Raw genomic sequence first — 18552 nt, forward strand, 5'->3', positions numbered from 1 at the left:
AATCTACAATAAGTCACGTCAAAAAAAAACCTGGTAAGACTACTCCGTAAAACTACGGGGAATAGGGGATAAAAAAAGCTTGTAGTAACTTTGCACTTACAAATGTATATCCAGCTATCAAGTAGGAAGCCACTCGAAGATTGATACAAAAACAACAACTCTTCACTTCTAATTTGTCCATTTTGTTTAACTAAATCGTTCGATGTATCAAATTAATAAATTATAGAATATAAATTGTTATTCATAATACTTAATATATTTTTAATAAAAAAGAATCTTATTTCTCACAAATACAACATAATGATTTGGCGCTATTTACTAAACATATTATCTTGTTAAAAATAGTTCTGAGGTAAATTTGTGTTAATTTTTCAATAAATATAAAATATGGTAAACATAAATGCAATGACATTGATCAGTTAAGTCAAAGAACAAAGAGAATATTATGTTTTTAATTACTCTTTGACTGGCACCAAGAAGTTTAAGTACTTATTTTTCTTTTAATCGACTTCAAAAAAGATGGTTATTAATTTGAATTGGAATTTGACCGGCCTACGCTGGTTAATTAAAAAAAAAGTACTTACTTCTTATTTAAAAATAAAGAATTGTCACTGAAAACAAAATATCGCAAAATATAGTATAATAATAATATTTTTGTTTTCTTATTAATATTTTTTTTATTATTATATTGTTAATAAGTAGAAAATATTTAAAAAAATATATGGGTGCAGTTTTTTTTTTTTTTTTGTTTTGGTTTTCCCCGAAGGGTAAGGCAAAGGGAACTATGCCCATACAGCCATGTCTGACGTATTTTTTTTCTTGATGATTAATGAAATGATGAAAGGTGATGATGATGAAACCTAAGCCCCCACCCTCGGAGTAGACTCCTACTCCGAACCCCAAACGAATTAACTCAAAAGTCCGCATAAACTTTCGAGTTATGAAGCGGCTTCCTGACACGAAGCGAAAATAGGCAGATACACTTTGTTTATTGAATACTCCAATATAATAACACTCGCGAATGTCTTCCGACTAACTTAATGCGATCATTAACCACAAAACACCACTTCGTATTAATTATTTAGATTATTCAATGAAGAAAGCAACTGTCCCGTTCCCGTTTCCCGCCAAAAAGCCTATATGGGTGCAGGCCATTTGGGCTCTGTCCACGACGGCACGGGCACAATGTATATTTTGTAGAAAGAAAAAACAAGAAAATTGTGAATTATACTATTTATTTACTAAAGGTATCTACAAATGGTGTCCCTATTGCTATTGCTATGTTGTAATGTTTTCTTTTTATTGCTATAAAAAGAAAACATTACCGAGTAAAAAAATATCAACAAAAAAAACTAAATAAATAAATTGCGCGGGAGAAAAATTGTGACGTTTCGAAGTATTTTTGTTTTTTTTTTTAATGAGGGCCTATCCAGGCTATGTTCCCTAAATAATAAAAAAAATAAATTAACTATTATCTCATTACTCGGGTACATAATTATTTAAAAATGTAATCTTATGGCAGGGGCATTGTATGGTATTTGGATCACCATTATGTGCCTATAGAATTATGTTCCTACTTATATTGCTTTTATTTATTTTGATCAGAATTTAATAATGAGGGGAAGATGTGTTGTGCCCGAGTGTAATAACAAGGGTCATCATTTATACTAACCTGAAAACAAAGATAAAAGATGCGTTGATCTGTTGAACATTTGCGCATATAAAAGTAAGTGCGCAATGCAAACAAATGTCAAAATATCAATTACTTTCTTAGAAGAATTGCTTCGATGTGGCCATTTTAACCCCTCAGTACAGTTCCGTGATTGATATATATTTTTTTGGAGAACGGAGGCTGGAAAGTCCCCCATTCCAAACGCAGATCTTTTAAAAACGAATAAGTAATTACTTACTTCATCATCATCATCATCAGCCCATTAACGTCCCCACTGCTGGGGCACGGGCCTTCCCTATGGATGCATAGGGAGATCGGGCCTTAAACCACCACGCGGGCCCAGTGCGGATTGATGGTTATTAACGACTGCATGCAGCCGGGACCAACGGCTTAACGTCCTTCCGAAGCACGGAGGAGCTCGAGATGAAAACTTTTTTTTTGTGGTCACCCATCCTATGACCGGCCTTTGAGAAAGTTGCTTAACTTTAACAATCGCAGACCGAGCGCATTTACCGCTGCGCCACCGAGCTCCTCAACTTAGTAATTACTTACTTACTTAGTACTTATTTATTGTTTTTGACAAATTACTAAACTTAAGCCCTTTCTTAGATGTTCGAGTTAACATCTTTCTCGACTCCGTACTCAGTTGAGGTGACCTCAAGGGAAACCTCTATAACTCAGGTTGAAATCGATATTCTTAGTCGGCGCCTCAACCTTATCTCCAGTTTACTGCATGGGATTAACTGTCTGAGAACTGATATTAGGCAGCTAAATTACTCAATTGTATACCAATATTTTTTTATTTTTTTTTTAAGGAACGTCTGGGGCCCTGTGCCGAGGTTTTTCTTGCAGCTTCTTTTCCCCGGCTATACAGGTTGTGAGAAGCTGCAGTAGTTTTAGGCGGATGAGACGTTCGTTATGCAAAAATTGACGATTCAAAATGTAACTATGTTACCTATTGAATAAAGATATTTTTGAATTTGAATTTGAATACTCCAGTGAGGTTAACTGGAAACATGACGTCGTTAATTTCGTATTATTATGTTGGCAGTATGACATGCTCTACTCCAGTGAGTGAAGTCCTCAAAAATACCAAAATGCTCAGCTGAGGCAGAGTCGAGTGGAGAAAGTTTCAAGTTAACGCCTTTAGAACTCAGGGGTTAATTAAATTTAAGTTTAAGTTTGATAGCTCTAAAAACTCTTGAAATAGTCTAAGGGTGATACTAATATACTAATCTTAGCTGAGACTGCCCTCAAGATCATGCTCAAGCCCCTGTTTTTATATAAGAACTGTCACATTGACATGATCTTGAGGGCAGTCTCGAAGCTGAGATTAGTTTATTAATACCACCGTAAGATCTATCAAACTTAAATTTATTAAACAAAACTTAGGGCTGCCAAAATCCGGGATCTTATTTATTAAACTTATTTTAATTAAGTACATTTTAATTGCAACAAAAATATCAAAAAACAATATAATAATATTGGGTAGGTATTATTAAATAGTAAAGTGAAAATATAAAAATAAATGCAAGAAATGCTTTACATCAAGATTTTTCAACCAAAACGTAATAAATGAAACTAGAAGTACCTACACTCATTTTCTTATCCACCGATAGGGAAAGGGACGGATGATTGACAGCTAATACAGCTATTAATTTTAAAATGACTTAATCCGGGCGAATCAAATAGCCATCTCACTGGTATGCAACCCATTTGTCAGGTGCTGTCATTTCAATCCTGTCGAGTATTACTCGACAGCTTTCAAGGACAGAACGTCTACGGACGTTCCGATTCCAATGTGTCATACTACTATTGGCCTATTGCCAATGTACAATTTTGATTCTGCCTAAAATTGACATGTGTTGCATAAATTTTATGCTTGTTGATTACCCGTCCCTTTCCTTTTTGACGAATAAGAAAACGACAGGTATAATAAATTGATATAAAATAAGATGGTGTGTACAGTCATGAGCAATATAATGTACCCAGTTTAGGACTCTGTCGCACTAACATATTTGATATTTAGTAAGACTTACAGTTCAATTTGTCAAAAAAGTTAATGTGACATGGTACCAAAGTGTGTACATATTAATGCTCGTGACCGTACTGAAATCAACACCATTACAAACAAAAAAGTGCTATAAACAAATATAGAAACGAAACAACATATTTATAAAAAATATAGACATAATTGTATATTAGTACTTATAAACATTTGTGATCGCACTTGAGATAGGTGTAAACGTAATTGTTTTTTAGCATTTATCATGCCTCTCACCAGACGGGTCTATATCCTAAGATATTAACTCAAACCTTCCTAAACTCAATCTTCAGTTGACACAACCTCAAGGTCTTCTTCGAACTCAGCTCATCACCTCAACTTCCACTCGAGTTTACTCCAGTAAGGCATGACAGCATCTTTTTTTTTGACTTATTGTAGATTTGCCGCAGATGGCAGTAACTACTTGGCCGGACAAATGGGGAGCGCTGAAGGCTCTCACCCGGTACAACGTTTAAGACAGGCCTGAAGGTGCCCAATTGGGCGCGAACCTCGTCTCAAGGCGGCATGACAGCATTATAGACTGATATGCTCGACTCCAGTGAGTAAAGTCCTCAAGTCGAGGGCGTATATGTCAGTTTAAAATACCAAAATGCTCAGCTGAGGTCGAGTCGAGTGGAGGAAATTTCGAGTTAACATCTTAGAATATTAGTTTCAGTGGTAAATCATAAAGATTAATGAGATGCGTGCCGTTGAAAGTCCGAAATGAATGATTATTGAACACCATCATGACGGTTCCCTATTTTGTTGCATAAAATTGTATGTCATAAATTTTCATGGCATAATAATATTTACTATTCCTAATAATCGTTACGCATAAAAGCATAAATGCATTAGGCATAACTATTTACACATAATATAATAAACCATAAACACTTTTAGCATAAATTCACACCTACTTATTTAAATAAACATGTTGGCGGCCTAGGGCCCGCCACACCCTAACCTACTATTACACTATGGTATCCAAGTTAAATGTGATAAACCTACAAGAATAGGGCAAACATCATTAGGCTTAACGAGCATTAGGCTAAGTAAAACAGTATGATAAGTAACCATTATGACAAAAGACGTATGACTAAAAAAAATATGCCTAACCGGTTATGCCTAATTAACAAACAATATTATGCGAAAAAAAAGGGTCCCCATCATGACTACTAGGTGAATCTTAGGATTCAAGATGTTTCTGATTTTAAATTACTTATATACAAACTACCCTTAGAAAAGAAAAAAAATCATGAAAATCGGACCTGTCCCTAGCAAGTTAGAAGTAAAACCCTTCATTAACACTTTCAACGACGGAACGTCTACGGACGTTCCGATTCCAATGTGTCATACTACTTTCTATGAACCATCATTTATAACCCAAATAGTTAATCTTCTTAATTTTGTAATAAGGCAGTATGTGTAATGAACACACTTACAATTTAAGCATAGTATAGCGAGTAAAATAAACGCGCCACCTATTGGTGTTAATCGCGCGCCAAATAAGCGTACTGTCCGCCCGCCCGCTCGCTACCGCTCGCCATAGTTTTTGTTGTTAATTTGCTTAATTTGTTTATTCACTGATTTATTTTTACAATAAGTATTCTTTATTTTTTATAGTTTTAACTTCTTGAGTAAATAACTAAACAGTGCAAAGTGTTTTTATTTGAAGGACGGCTATAATAGGTATTTTAAGCTTCGATGTAACCGTTCATAACAATTAAGTATTAAATTACAAATAGAAACCCATGGAATGTGCTCTAGCGTTTTTGTAATAATCAAAGTATTCCGCAGGCGAGTTGGCATGCTTCTTCACAATCTCGTCGACTTGCATCTGGTCACCCCAATCGGCCTGAAAAAAAAACAAAAAAAAATAATAAAAAAAAGTTTCATCATCATCAATTTAAGAGCTATGCTCTTTGCAGCATTTTCCATGCTACTTTTTAGGGAAAAAAGGGCAGTGGTTTCCCACTTGCCTTCCGCCCAAAAAGAGAAAAACAAAGTTTATTTAGGTAAAATCTACGACACACATATACATTTACAACATTAAAATATACACACATTACATTAACCAAGCCAACACACCAAGCCAAACCAAGCAAGCAACCAAGTTAAACCAAGTGACAATCTAACTCGCGTCAAAGAATAAGGAATAATACTAAGTATAGTTCGCGCTCGGTCTGCGATTGTTGAAGTTAAGCAACTTCCGCAAAGGCCGGTCATAGGATGGGTGACCACAAAAAATAAAGTTTTCATCTCGAGCTCCTCCGTGCTTCGGAAGGCACGTTAAGCCGTTGGTCCCGGCTGCATTAGCAGTCGTTAATAACCACCAATCCGCACTGGGCCCGCGTGGTGGTTTAAGGCCCGATCTCCCTATACATCCATAGGGAAGGCCCGTGCCCCAGCAGTGGGGACGTTAATGGGCTGATGATGATGATGACTAAGTATAGAACGGCAACTCTCCGCTCCCCTCCAGCGGCTTCTTCTATCGTGTGGGTTGTGAGGTGGAGTACCAACCTCATCAACCCTAGTGTCAGAGGAGAGAAAAAGAACAGAGTAAGTAAGTAACTTACAAAGTTAGGAAAGAGTGAGCGTTTCTCGTCAAATTTCTTCTCATTGACACAGCGCAGCAAGTACAGACGTTCCACCCACGGCCAGATCATGTAATCCAGCATGCCAGGTCGAGAGCCACCGAAGTATAATGTGCCTGAAACACAAAAAAAATAATGAATAACTATATTGGCCCCGATTTCCGCAGACACCTCCTAATTTTACTTTAAGTTATACCTGTCATTTTCTTATCCACCGAAAATGAAAGGGACGGATGATTGACAGCTCTTAATTTTAGGAAGAATGTGTAAATGAATTAACAACCCGGGCGAATCAAAAAGGTATCTCGCTGGTATGCAAACCTTTTGACGTGTGCTGTCAACATAATTCTGTCGTAAACTACTAACGAGTGAGGGGGTGCTCGCTGTTCGTCTCGCTCGTATATACACGGTATGGTGTCACGCAGTAGCAACGAGATTTTTTTATGGAGTGTATATTAAAATACTTACCTCTAGTAGCCAACTCTTTCTCGAATATGTCCAGAGTTTGTATAATTTGTTCACTGCCAAACGCGAAATTAGTATCGAAGCACTCTAGACTGCCTTTTATGAGCTGAAAAAAATACATATATATACTAAGTACACATATTGATGAAAATTGATGTCAATGACAGTGATAAAAATGTCGATATGTGGGTAAGGTAATAAGCCTTTTAAGGTCACTTCAAAGGAACGGAGTCGAGATAGATAGATAGATATATAAAATACTTTATTGTAAGCACAATGGACACAAAATACAGAGATAAGGTTATTTTTTTTAATTTTAAGATAAAGTTAATTTGTTATAGAAGTGGATGGCGGGTGACGGCTATCTGTTGGGTACCAGCAATAATAGCCCAGAAGAACACACACACACACACACACACACTTGCGTATGTCGAAGGTTCCTGTCAGTTTTTCCTTTATTTCTGTTTTCTTTTTTAATATATTTTTTGAATTATATAATTATACTTTACGGTTTTATATGTATTCTATTACTTTGGACTAATAGGAGATAAAGAAGAAGTCAGATTAACGTTCACGCACTGCACATTTATTAGGTTCTTTAACAATTGAAATAATTATAATTAACAGGCTACTGACGCGAGTGGAGGGAGCGCGGTATGGGAAACAACTGGTTGGCGCCGTTGCGCCCGCACAGAATTGCTGACTCCGATTTTAGGAATAATACACTGTGTGTCCCTACAATACATTTCTCTAATATTTGTAGCTACTTAGTAACACATTAGAATATATTAAATAATTACCAAGGGTTGGGGCCTGGTGACCTGTAGTACAAGGGAAATCTTTTTACAAGCACCAGCTCCCTTAAAATACATTTGTATATAACAATGTTAGCCTACTAAGAATTTTTTTTGTTTTATTTTGTGTTTTAAGTGGAGAAATAAACCTTTTTATTATTTATTATAAGGACAACATTATACAGGAAAGCACAACAGGCGGCCTTATTGCTCATGCAGCAATTTCTTCCAGGCAACCTTTGGGTACAGGAAAATTTTGTGGCTAGTGAGTGAAAGTGCATTCTAACAAAATAAATAATTACAAGAACTATCTACATAGAATAAGTACAATTAACTTTCGAGGTTGGAGTTAACATCTTGTCACGTTCTTATCACGCGAATCAAATAGGTTGTACTTACTAGGGAAAATAAAACGGTATATAGAAATTAAACCAAGTTTATTTCATTAAATCCCTAGCAAGTACATAGATCGGATCTCTGGGTCGCAGGTAATTTGATACTGGCTGAGCACCCTTGGTGCAGTAGGAAAACTACCACTTCCCTGTAACTCTTCCCACGACGACACGGGGTACACCGGCGCGCGCAGCAGGGCAGCAGAAACGGTGGGGTAAGTACAGGACCGAAAGTGGATCCAGCGGGTTGTAGAACCCGAAAGGTGAAGCGGTAGAGGTAAGTACAGGACCGGTAGTGGGTCCTGCGGTTGTAGAACTCGAAGGGTGAAACGGTGCAGGTAAGTACAGGACCGGTAGTGGGTCCTGCGGTTGCTGAACTCGAAGGGTGAACCCTGGAACCCGGAATTAGTCATTTCAAGAATTGTCCGAATTCCCAGTCTGACTGCCACATGCCGATTCCTTAGCTTGATTGAAGATGGGAAGTGGATAGCAAGCAAGCTTAGCAATCTAAGATGTGGCTGTCAGCAAATTACACACAATAAAAGTGAATTTAGCAAAATAAATTTAGAAAAAGAACAAAGAACAAGATAAATTTATGGTAGGTAGTTGTTTTAAAAAACTATCTAAAAAAATAGTAAAATTGAATATTTTAAGCTGAATAATTTTAATAGCAACGATATTAAACGTATTTTGTACATTAATATTGTTCCATTTAAGAATTATTTAAACAAGGAAAGTACTTAGGTACAAAGATAACTTTAAGTTGGTTAAGTAGAATTAATTTAGAAAAATTGACAATTTAAATGTTGTTTTGAACATAAAAGATTGCTAATTATGATATAAAATAAGCACTAAAGCGTGAAAATACATTTACACGATGATTATGAAAAATGACAGTCATGCAATGAACAAAGAAAGCATGTACTAGTCTACGTTGATATTTAAACTAATAAAAATAGTAATTGCTACACTTACCCAATTAATGGGGATAACACAACACTATAAATTATTATATCGTAGACAAAATTAGTAAAAAAACGTATTTAAAAAATATACGAGTAATCGAGGTGTTCTCGCTACAAAGGCAGAAGGATTGTGTCGAACATCCGACCGGAAGAGTAACGGCTCGGCTGTGGAATGTAGGTACGGCTACCTACGCAATGTGATAATTATTATTATTAAAGTCGTACAATATTAACGGAATTATTTTGTAAATAGATATGTTTTGTTAAATTAATTAGTATATGTTTATTTATGTAATAATATTTTAGTTTTAAGCAGTAGTTTTTAAGTGTTTTCAATGATAACTTTTTGATAGTTCCTAACAGAAAAACAAGAGCAATTACACTCAGTAGTAAAACGCGGCAGGCGTTACATACCCCCCTTTTTTGGGTAGGATTTTCGCTAAGAAAATCCACTGACTAAAATGTAAGCTAGTCTGTCCTTCTTACTATTGACTATTCTAAAAATTACGTGGTACACATTCATTTCAACCCTTCCATTCACCCCCCTACTTTCTTTCATCCCTTTCACACACAAACAGTTATCTTATTTAGTTTTAAGTGACTGCGTCCTTTCCAAAAAGAGTACTAGACTTTTAACCGCAGCTTAGTACTCACACGTAATCAATAGGAGATTTAAGGTAACCGTTTTTTTTTTTCTTTTTATAGTATAATTTTCTTATCTTCGGGGTAGGGCCGAAGATAAAATAAATAGAATGTCCTAGGGGTAGGGCCTGGAGATTCAATATTTTTTTTTTGTAAAAAAAAAATTAGAAATACTATATATAAGTAAATATATTTAAGACGGTAGGTAGTTTTAGTAAGTAAGACATTGTTTTAGGCTAGTTTTGGATTTTTTAGTATAGTTTTAGTAAGTGTAGTTTTAGTTTTTTTTTTTTTTTAAGGTAGTATGTAAGGTATTTTTAGAGAATATTAGAAGATATTAGAAGACGCATGCCATGCTCAAGATTTAAGTTTTTGGCAGGCCTAAGGCGTTTGATGGTATTACACATCAATCTCTTGACTGACTCTTACAGTCTGCTCGAGAATTAGTAAGCAGCTGGGGGATTCTATGTTTTTCTCTCACTTCCATCCCAGCAAGGAAGTTTTGTAAATATAGAAAGTTTTATTTTAGTTAGGTAAAAGTTTAGATATAATTATTTAGAATAGTTTGTAAGTTTAATATCCTTGACATGCCATGTACCTCTTCATAAAGGAGTTCATCTTTCTGAAGTGATAAATATTTAATTGGACGAGACATCTCTATTACTTTATGTTTAAATTGTAATTAGTTTAGTTGAATAGTTATTTTTTGAGTAAGTGTTGCAAGTACCTGAAGTCTTAATAACTAAAACACAACAAACGGCAGAAGGAAAATAACAAGAAAACAAATGCTACTATCAAAAGTACACAACAATTAAAACACAGGGATAGACAGAGGTTGGCAGTGCAAAATCAAAGATTTCCTTCTGTGCGATGTGGTAGGTTCGATTTTGAGTTTTTAATTGTATGCAATCACCTTGAAAGAGAAATAGTAAGGTATTCCCACAAAGCAACCACAGCACACAAAAGTTGCAGTTACAATTCACTTAGAGCTAGACAAAATAATCAGACCAACACCAAAGATGACCAAAAATGCTAAAACCAGCAAAAAGGATACTCAGCTCAGTATTTCCTTAGTTGGGCGCCATTGTCACGTTCTTATCACGCGAATCAAATAGGTTGTACTTACTAGGGAAAATAAAACGGTATATAGAAATTAAACCAAGTTTATTTCATTAAATCCCTAGCAAGTACATAGATCGGATCTCTGGGTCGCAGGTAATTTGATACTGGCTGAGCACCCTTGGTGCAGTAGGAAAACTACCACTTCCCTGTAACTCTTCCCACGACGACACGGGGTACACCGGCGCGCGCAGCAGGGCAGCAGAAACGGTGGGGTAAGTACAGGACCGAAAGTGGATCCAGCGGGTTGTAGAACCCGAAAGGTGAAGCGGTAGAGGTAAGTACAGGACCGGTAGTGGGTCCTGCGGTTGTAGAACTCGAAGGGTGAAACGGTGCAGGTAAGTACAGGACCGGTAGTGGGTCCTGCGGTTGCTGAACTCGAAGGGTGAACCCTGGAACCCGGAATTAGTCATTTCAAGAATTGTCCGAATTCCCAGTCTGACTGCCACATGCCGATTCCTTAGCTTGATTGAAGATGGGAAGTGGATAGCAAGCAAGCTTAGCAATCTAAGATGTGGCTGTCAGCAAATTACACACAATAAAAGTGAATTTAGCAAAATAAATTTAGAAAAAGAACAAAGAACAAGATAAATTTATGGTAGGTAGTTGTTTTAAAAAACTATCTAAAAAAATAGTAAAATTGAATATTTTAAGCTGAATAATTTTAATAGCAACGATATTAAACGTATTTTGTACATTAATATTGTTCCATTTAAGAATTATTTAAACAAGGAAAGTACTTAGGTACAAAGATAACTTTAAGTTGGTTAAGTAGAATTAATTTAGAAAAATTGACAATTTAAATGTTGTTTTGAACATAAAAGATTGCTAATTATGATATAAAATAAGCACTAAAGCGTGAAAATACATTTACACGATGATTATGAAAAATGACAGTCATGCAATGAACAAAGAAAGCATGTACTAGTCTACGTTGATATTTAAACTAATAAAAATAGTAATTGCTACACTTACCCAATTAATGGGGATAACACAACACTATAAATTATTATATCGTAGACAAAATTAGTAAAAAAACGTATTTAAAAAATATACGAGTAATCGAGGTGTTCTCGCTACAAAGGCAGAAGGATTGTGTCGAACATCCGACCGGAAGAGTAACGGCTCGGCTGTGGAATGTAGGTACGGCTACCTACGCAATGTGATAATTATTATTATTAAAGTCGTACAATATTAACGGAATTATTTTGTAAATAGATATGTTTTGTTAAATTAATTAGTATATGTTTATTTATGTAATAATATTTTAGTTTTAAGCAGTAGTTTTTAAGTGTTTTCAATGATAACTTTTTGATAGTTCCTAACAGAAAAACAAGAGCAATTACACTCAGTAGTAAAACGCGGCAGGCGTTACAATCTTATAATAGGGTTTACGTATTTATGTTAGCATACATACATACATACATAAACTCACGCCTATTTCCCGCCGGGGTAAGCAGAGACTATAGAATTCCATTTGCTTCGATCCTGACACACTTCGCTTGCTTCCTCCACATTCATCAATCACTTCATACACGCACGTCGGTTCAGAGTAGATCGTATTAAACCTTTTTTTTATGTTAGCAAATAGATAGGTTTATGGTATGCTTACCTCGTTGAATCTCTCTATAAGAAGTCTGTCCTGAGCCTTGACGTAAGGGTCTTTGGAGTGCAGAGGGTGGCGCGGATACCTCTCATCCAGGTAATCACAAATGACGACACTCTCGAACAAACATTTATCGCCATATTCCGTTGGTATTTCCAAGACTGGTATTTTGACTGGAATTAAAAAAGTAAAATTTTAATATCGTCTTTGGCAATTTAAAAGCTCGTATGTGTCACTTTCTTTTTTTGACGTGACTTATTGTAGATTTGCCGCAGATGGCATTAACTACTTGGCCGGACAAATGGGGAGCGCTGAAGGCTCTCACCCGGTACAACGTTTCAACAGGCCTGAGGGTGCCCAGTTGGACGCGAACCTCGGCTCTCAAGAATATTTGAAAGGATTAATCGACCCTAATGGGTCGATAGCGATAAGCGCTGAATGAGGGAAATCGTCAACCACGCCGGCGGGGTCAGCATCGGGGTTCTGAATAGTTTTAACCCGGCTTTACATCTACAGGCGAGCCTATTGCCATTCATCATCATCAGCCCATTAACGTCCCCACTGCTGGGGCACGGGCCTTCCCTATAGATGGATAGGGAGATCGGACCTTAAACCACCACGCGGGCCCAGTGCGGATTGGTGGCTATTAACGACTGCTAATGCAGCCGGGAACAACGGCTTAACGTGCCTTCCGAAGCACGGAGGAGCTCGAGATGAATAGTTTTTTTGTGGTCACCCATCCTATGACCGGCCTTTGCGAAAGTTACTTAACTTCAACGATCGCAGACCGTGCGCGTTTACCGCTGCGCCACCGAGCTCCTCATTCCATTAACCGGGTACAAATCCTGGTGACGTCAAACCCACAAAGTTGTGTTAAGTGGTTGTGTATTACACTTACGTCTCTGATTCCTCGCTCGGAACCAGTCAGGCAGCCGTAGAGGATCCAACTTGCAGACCTCATACTTGACTTGCTTGGCGTCTAGGATCAGGAGTACTCTGTGGCCGTACGGGTTCATGTCAACGTGGTATAGACGCACCTTATCGTGGGGCAAAGCAGGGGGCGGGACGGGACCTGGAATAAAAAAAAATTTTTATTTTTTTTTTACAACATAACATACATAAACAGCCTATATACGTCCCACTGCTGGGCACGGGCCTCCCCTCAATCAACCGGAGGGGGTATGGAGCATACTCCACCACGCTGCTCCACTGCGGGTTGGTGGAGGTATTTTTACGGCTAATAGCCGGGACCCACGGCTTAACGTGCCCTCCGAAGCACGGAATCAACTTATTTTGTCAGACAATCAGGTGATTCAAGCCTGTAAAGTCCTTACCAAACAAAGGACAGTCTCACAAAGTGATTTCGACAATGTCCCCATCGGGAATCGAACCCGGGCCTCCAGATCGCGAGCCTAACGCTCTAACCACTAGACCACGGAGGCTGTTATTTTTTTTATATTCTTCATTTTATGTTTTCCTTTTTTTTAAGTAACGTTACTTTAAAGGTCTTATTTATATATATTTTTTTTTATTTTTTTTTGCAATTAATATATATTTTTTTTATTACACGAAGTTTTCGAGCCATGGTAGCCCTACTGTCGGGTAACTGGTGCGAATTCGAATCCAGCATGGGCCTAAACCAACGATTTTCGAAATTGTTTACGAATTATATTTTTGGTCCATAAATGATTACCACGTGCTCAGCGGTGAAGGAAAACGTCGTGAAGAAACCCGCCGAGAATTTCCCGAGAAATGCGTTTGGATGGTATGCGACCTAACCTGTATTGGGCTGGTTTTCCCTTCGTGGGTTGGAAGGTCAGACAGGCAGTCGCTTTTGTAAAAAACCGGACCTGGCAAATCTTCAGGTAAGCGGACCCCGGGATAACGCGTGACATTTGCTGAGCTGAAGCCGTTTCGGCATTATGTATAATTATTATTAAATAATTTAATTACCTAAATATGTTTCAAATCAAATCAAATCAAATCAAATATACTTTATTGCACAGAACTAGAATTTCAACAATCAGACATAACACATGAATACAGTACAATTTGGGCGGCCTTATTGCTCTAGAGCAATTTCTTCCAGGCAACCAACAAAAGGAAACAAACATTTACAACTTGGATGCGGGATGGTGCAACAAAAAAATAAATAAATAAATACCTAAAAGTAAAACTAAAGTTAATATAATAAATACAATAATGTTTCTTGTATGCTGAATAAATATTTTTTCTTTCTTTTCTTTCTTTCTTTTTCTAGATGATGACACTACTGCCTACCCCTTCAGGGATACAGGCGTGATGCCATGTTATATGATTGGCCACCTGATACGACACGATTCATTTATGACAAACATAAAAGGAAAAATTTAAGAGAAGAGAGGAAGAGGCAGACCTAGGAGAACATTTATGAAACAAATAAAAGAGAAGGTGCAGGTCGTGTCGTATTAGGAGGTGAAGGATTTGGCGGGAAGAAGACAGGAATGGCGATTACTCCACCGACAAGAGCGCAGCTCTTAAATAAAGAGAGAAAGAGAACTATGTTATTTATAATTTAAAATTGTGCTATTTCAATAATCAGAAACTATGTTGCAATAACATACATCTCTACATCTGCAGATTGAGGTCAATGGCCTATTTAGTTTTTTTTTTATCTTAGGGACCAATTATTTATCGTAGCAACATTATAGGTGCATTAATTCACGCCCAAAATCCCAAATGGTGACGGCAGAGTCCCAAGGAGCTACCTATATCTAATAAAACTCGCAGCCGCTTTTGATACGAAGTCCTAAGATGGATAAATGGCCCATAATAATGGATGGCACAACACTTTCGAAACGACAGAATCCCTTTTTTAAAGTTTTTTAAATAATTTAGGACACATAAAAATAAAGACCTTGGCGTGTTACTAATAAAACACCCAAATGCAAGCGAAGTGCACTAACTAAACGTCTTGTGACATGCAAAATGACATCATTTGACCCAGATAAACAGCTGTTCGATGGATATCTAATTTATTTTTAAGTTATTTCCAAGAAACTACATGCTAATAATGTAAATTAGATTTTAAAAATAATTTATTTGTGCCTATTTAGTGTTTCTAAATAAAAATAATGAGTGATTCTATTGATTTTCAAGCAAATAAAAACGCCATTTTATTACGGGGTGTTAACTTTAATTTCTTTCGCATTATTTTTAACCCTAAAATGCGGTGGTTACCAAAGAGATCGATCTAACAAGATTCTAATGCGATCCTAACACGAATGTTTACAGAATTTATGATAAATAAGTGAAAACATACATAATTTTAGACTTACCGGCATTTCTTTCTTGATAATAAGACATTTTTCACTATTGTTCGTTTTTAAACAGTTCTAATCGCGCAAAGATGTGCGGTTCACTGATCGTCGGATGGTAAAAGTACGTCACTTTTAAAATTAAGCTTAGTATGATGTCATCGTGAATTCGTGACCCGGTTATCTGTTACGCGACCGAATTGAAAATACAAAAACACTACGTTTAATTATACGGAGAGCCAAGACTACAATATTTAGTAGGTTTACGATCGGAAGGCCGCCAGTATTAAAAGGTATATTTCTTTCGTTTACCTACTTAGTAAAATAATTTCGTATTTGATTGATGAGGTAATTTATTGAAGGACATTTTTATATAAAAATATCATGTTTATTAAGTTTATGGGTACTTAATTCGTTTTTATTGTTCGGAAAATCTGTTTAATCCTCAGTTTATACATTATTTTGTTCTAAGTAAATAATTAGGTCTAAAAGTCTCAAAACCCTCAAAATACCTATGCATTAACCCTTTATAGCCCATGATCATATAATTTAAAGATTCTTAGGAATATGATAGGTTTCAACAAATAAAAAAACACGTATTTTTCAGAAATTTGAAAATATTTATTTTTACGTATTTATTTGACATTTTAAGGTATGTGACATTTCTGTTACATTGAGTGAAGCCTTGAGGAACCAAAGCATGTGAGCATTCATAAAAGACCATCTCATGCTACTTCAGAATGGAATCACATTCACCGCGGGATAAAGACACACTTGACATATCACACCAACACGACAGCGAAGACGGATTGGAGGACGATGATGACAGCGTGACCGATCCAGACCCTCAGCCGTTACCAGAAGGTTCAGATGCTTTCTCCGACCGTGAAGAAAATATTGGAGCCGATACAGACGCAACCACTGAAGAATCGGAACACAACGAGCCAACCGCCGGCCCCCGTCCGCCGATCCCGAACGGCAAAGAAGCCAATCAAAAAAAGCCTCGACCAATCAAAAGCGACAAAAGCGGCACCGCCAATGGACAAAAAAGAACCCAGTTCCGAACGACCAGCAGGTGAGACTCACGGGAAATACCACTTTACCAGCTAATTTACTCGAGCTTGATACACCAATTAATTGGTGTAGCTGGTAAAGTAGTATTTCCCGCAAATCCCACCCGCCGGTCGCCCAGAACCAGGCTCCCTCCATTCCATCGGCAGTGCCGCCCCTGTCGCCCTTGATCAGTGGAGGCTCCCCTTGACTGGCCTCCCTGCCGCCCAGGATCAGCCGACGAGGGGCCAGCAATCAGCCCGCCGTGCTCCGATTCCTCAACAATCGCATCCACATCAACTCCAATACCCCCTCCACAATCAGAAAAAACATCCAAATCCCCCAACAACGGCTGAAAATTTGGATCAATCACGCCACCATCATCGTCCTCCAATCCGTCCCCCTCACGGGAAATACCACTTTACCAGCTAATTTACTCGAGCTTGATACACCAATTAATTGGTGTAGCTGGTAAAGTAGTATTTCCCGCAAATCCCACCCGCCGGTCGCCCAGAACCAGGCTCCCTCCATTCCATCGGCAGTGCCGCCCCTGTCGCCCTTGATCAGTGGAGGCTCCCCTTGACTGGCCTCCCTGCCGCCCAGGATCAGCCGACGAGGGGCCAGCAATCAGCCCGCCGTGCTCCGATTCGTCAACAATCGCATCCACATCAACTCCAATACCCCCTCCACAATCAGAAAAAACATCCAAATCCTCCAACAACGGCTGAAAATTTGGATCAATCACGCCACCATCACCGTCCTCCAATCCGTCCCCGCTACCATACTGGTGCAATATGTCAAACATGTCATCATCCCGTAGTGAATGCGACTCCATTCCGAAACAACACGAGACAATCCTTTACGAACACCCACACACTCCAGTTCCCCAAAACCACCGTCGCCACTCAATGTAACAGAAATGTCACAAACATACAAAGTTCCGTTTTTCACACAAAAAACAAAAATATGCTCTGATAACAGTATATGAAACAAATTATACACTTACCCGTAGAATTCGGCGAAAACAAAACAATTTTACACACGTTTAATATTTTTTTATGAATTTCAAACTTTCAGCGCGGTTACACTTGTCACTTTTACCGACGTACGAAATTCAAACTCGATAAAGTGAATAAATTACGCCATCTATGATTTTTGTTTGATACTAAATGTTCGGTGTGGTCTGTTACAATACAGTAACACTGATTTAAATGAACTTATATTATTTAGCGTACATATTAGAGGGACGGATGAGGTTTGTTACAGGAATGTCACAAGAGCCTATAAAGGGTTAAAGGCTTCAAAGTTGTAATACTTTTGTATCTAAGTCTAAGTATTAAAAAAGCTAAAGTCGGGGTTGTAGAAAAGGACGCGCAGGGCCTTCATGTTCCTTAACATTTTAAAAATGTAAGCATTTTGCATACGAAATACGAATAATACAATTATTTTTATCGTTTCCTAATTTATATTTCTTTCGTTTCCCGCGAAATATCGTAATGAACGCAGCTAAATCTTTGATTCTATACAAGGTCTTTGAGCTAAACGCAAATAGTGTTGCTACCTACAAAAAATATATTTTTAATCATTGCAATGTCAAGTGAGGGCTTTTTAGCGGGAACGTAAACATTAAACAATTTAATAATTAATACGAAGTGGTGTTTTGTGGTTAATGATCGCATTAAATTAGTCGGAAAACTTTCGCGATAGTGGTATTATATCAGAATATTAAATAAACAAAGTATCAATTTTCACTTCATGTCACAATGCCGTTTCATAATTTGAACGCATATGCGAACTTTTGATTTAATTCGTTTGGGGTTCGGAGTAGGAGTCTGCTCAGAGAGGTAAGGGTTTAGGTTTCATGATTCATCGTCATCACCTTTCATAATTTCATTAATAATCATCAAGAAAAA

At 37.4% G+C, this 18552-nt stretch overlaps 1 protein-coding gene and 1 long non-coding RNA gene across 2 annotated transcripts; both read right to left on the bottom strand.

Moving 5' to 3' along the window:
* Window positions 1–1370: 1370 nt before the first annotated feature.
* LOC126378972 (pyrimidodiazepine synthase-like) lies at window positions 1371–15777 on the bottom strand. Its single transcript, XM_050027536.1, has 6 exons — window positions 15611–15777; window positions 13192–13365; window positions 12300–12466; window positions 6779–6881; window positions 6293–6426; window positions 1371–5571 (listed from the first exon to the last, which is right to left on the bottom strand). The coding sequence occupies exons 1-6, from the start codon at window positions 15636–15638 to the stop codon at window positions 5452–5454; spliced, it is 726 nt and encodes a 241-aa protein (XP_049883493.1). The 5' UTR covers window positions 15639–15777; the 3' UTR covers window positions 1371–5451.
* Window positions 7990–11274, bottom strand: LOC126379053 (uncharacterized). The gene is made up of 2 exons (XR_007568232.1): window positions 11019–11274; window positions 7990–8353 (listed from the first exon to the last, which is right to left on the bottom strand). It is a non-coding gene; the product is annotated as an uncharacterized LOC126379053 (long non-coding RNA).
* Window positions 15778–18552: the final 2775 nt, after the last annotated feature.

Source organism: Pectinophora gossypiella, chromosome 27 (assembly GCF_024362695.1).
Source record: "Pectinophora gossypiella chromosome 27, ilPecGoss1.1, whole genome shotgun sequence".
Taxonomy (NCBI): Eukaryota; Metazoa; Arthropoda; class Insecta; order Lepidoptera; family Gelechiidae; genus Pectinophora; species Pectinophora gossypiella.

Coding starts and splice junctions, on each gene's coding strand:
- LOC126378972 (XM_050027536.1), bottom strand. CDS start 15,638: ATGTCTTATTATCAAGAAAGAAATGCCG. Junction 13,366..15,610: donor TTATCAAGAAAGAAATGCCG/GTAAGTCTAAAA, acceptor TTTTTATTCCAG/GTCCCGTCCCGCCCCCTGCT. Junction 5,572..6,292: donor GCTCACTCTTTCCTAACTTT/GTAAGTTACTTA, acceptor TTTTTTTTTCAG/GCCGATTGGGGTGACCAGAT.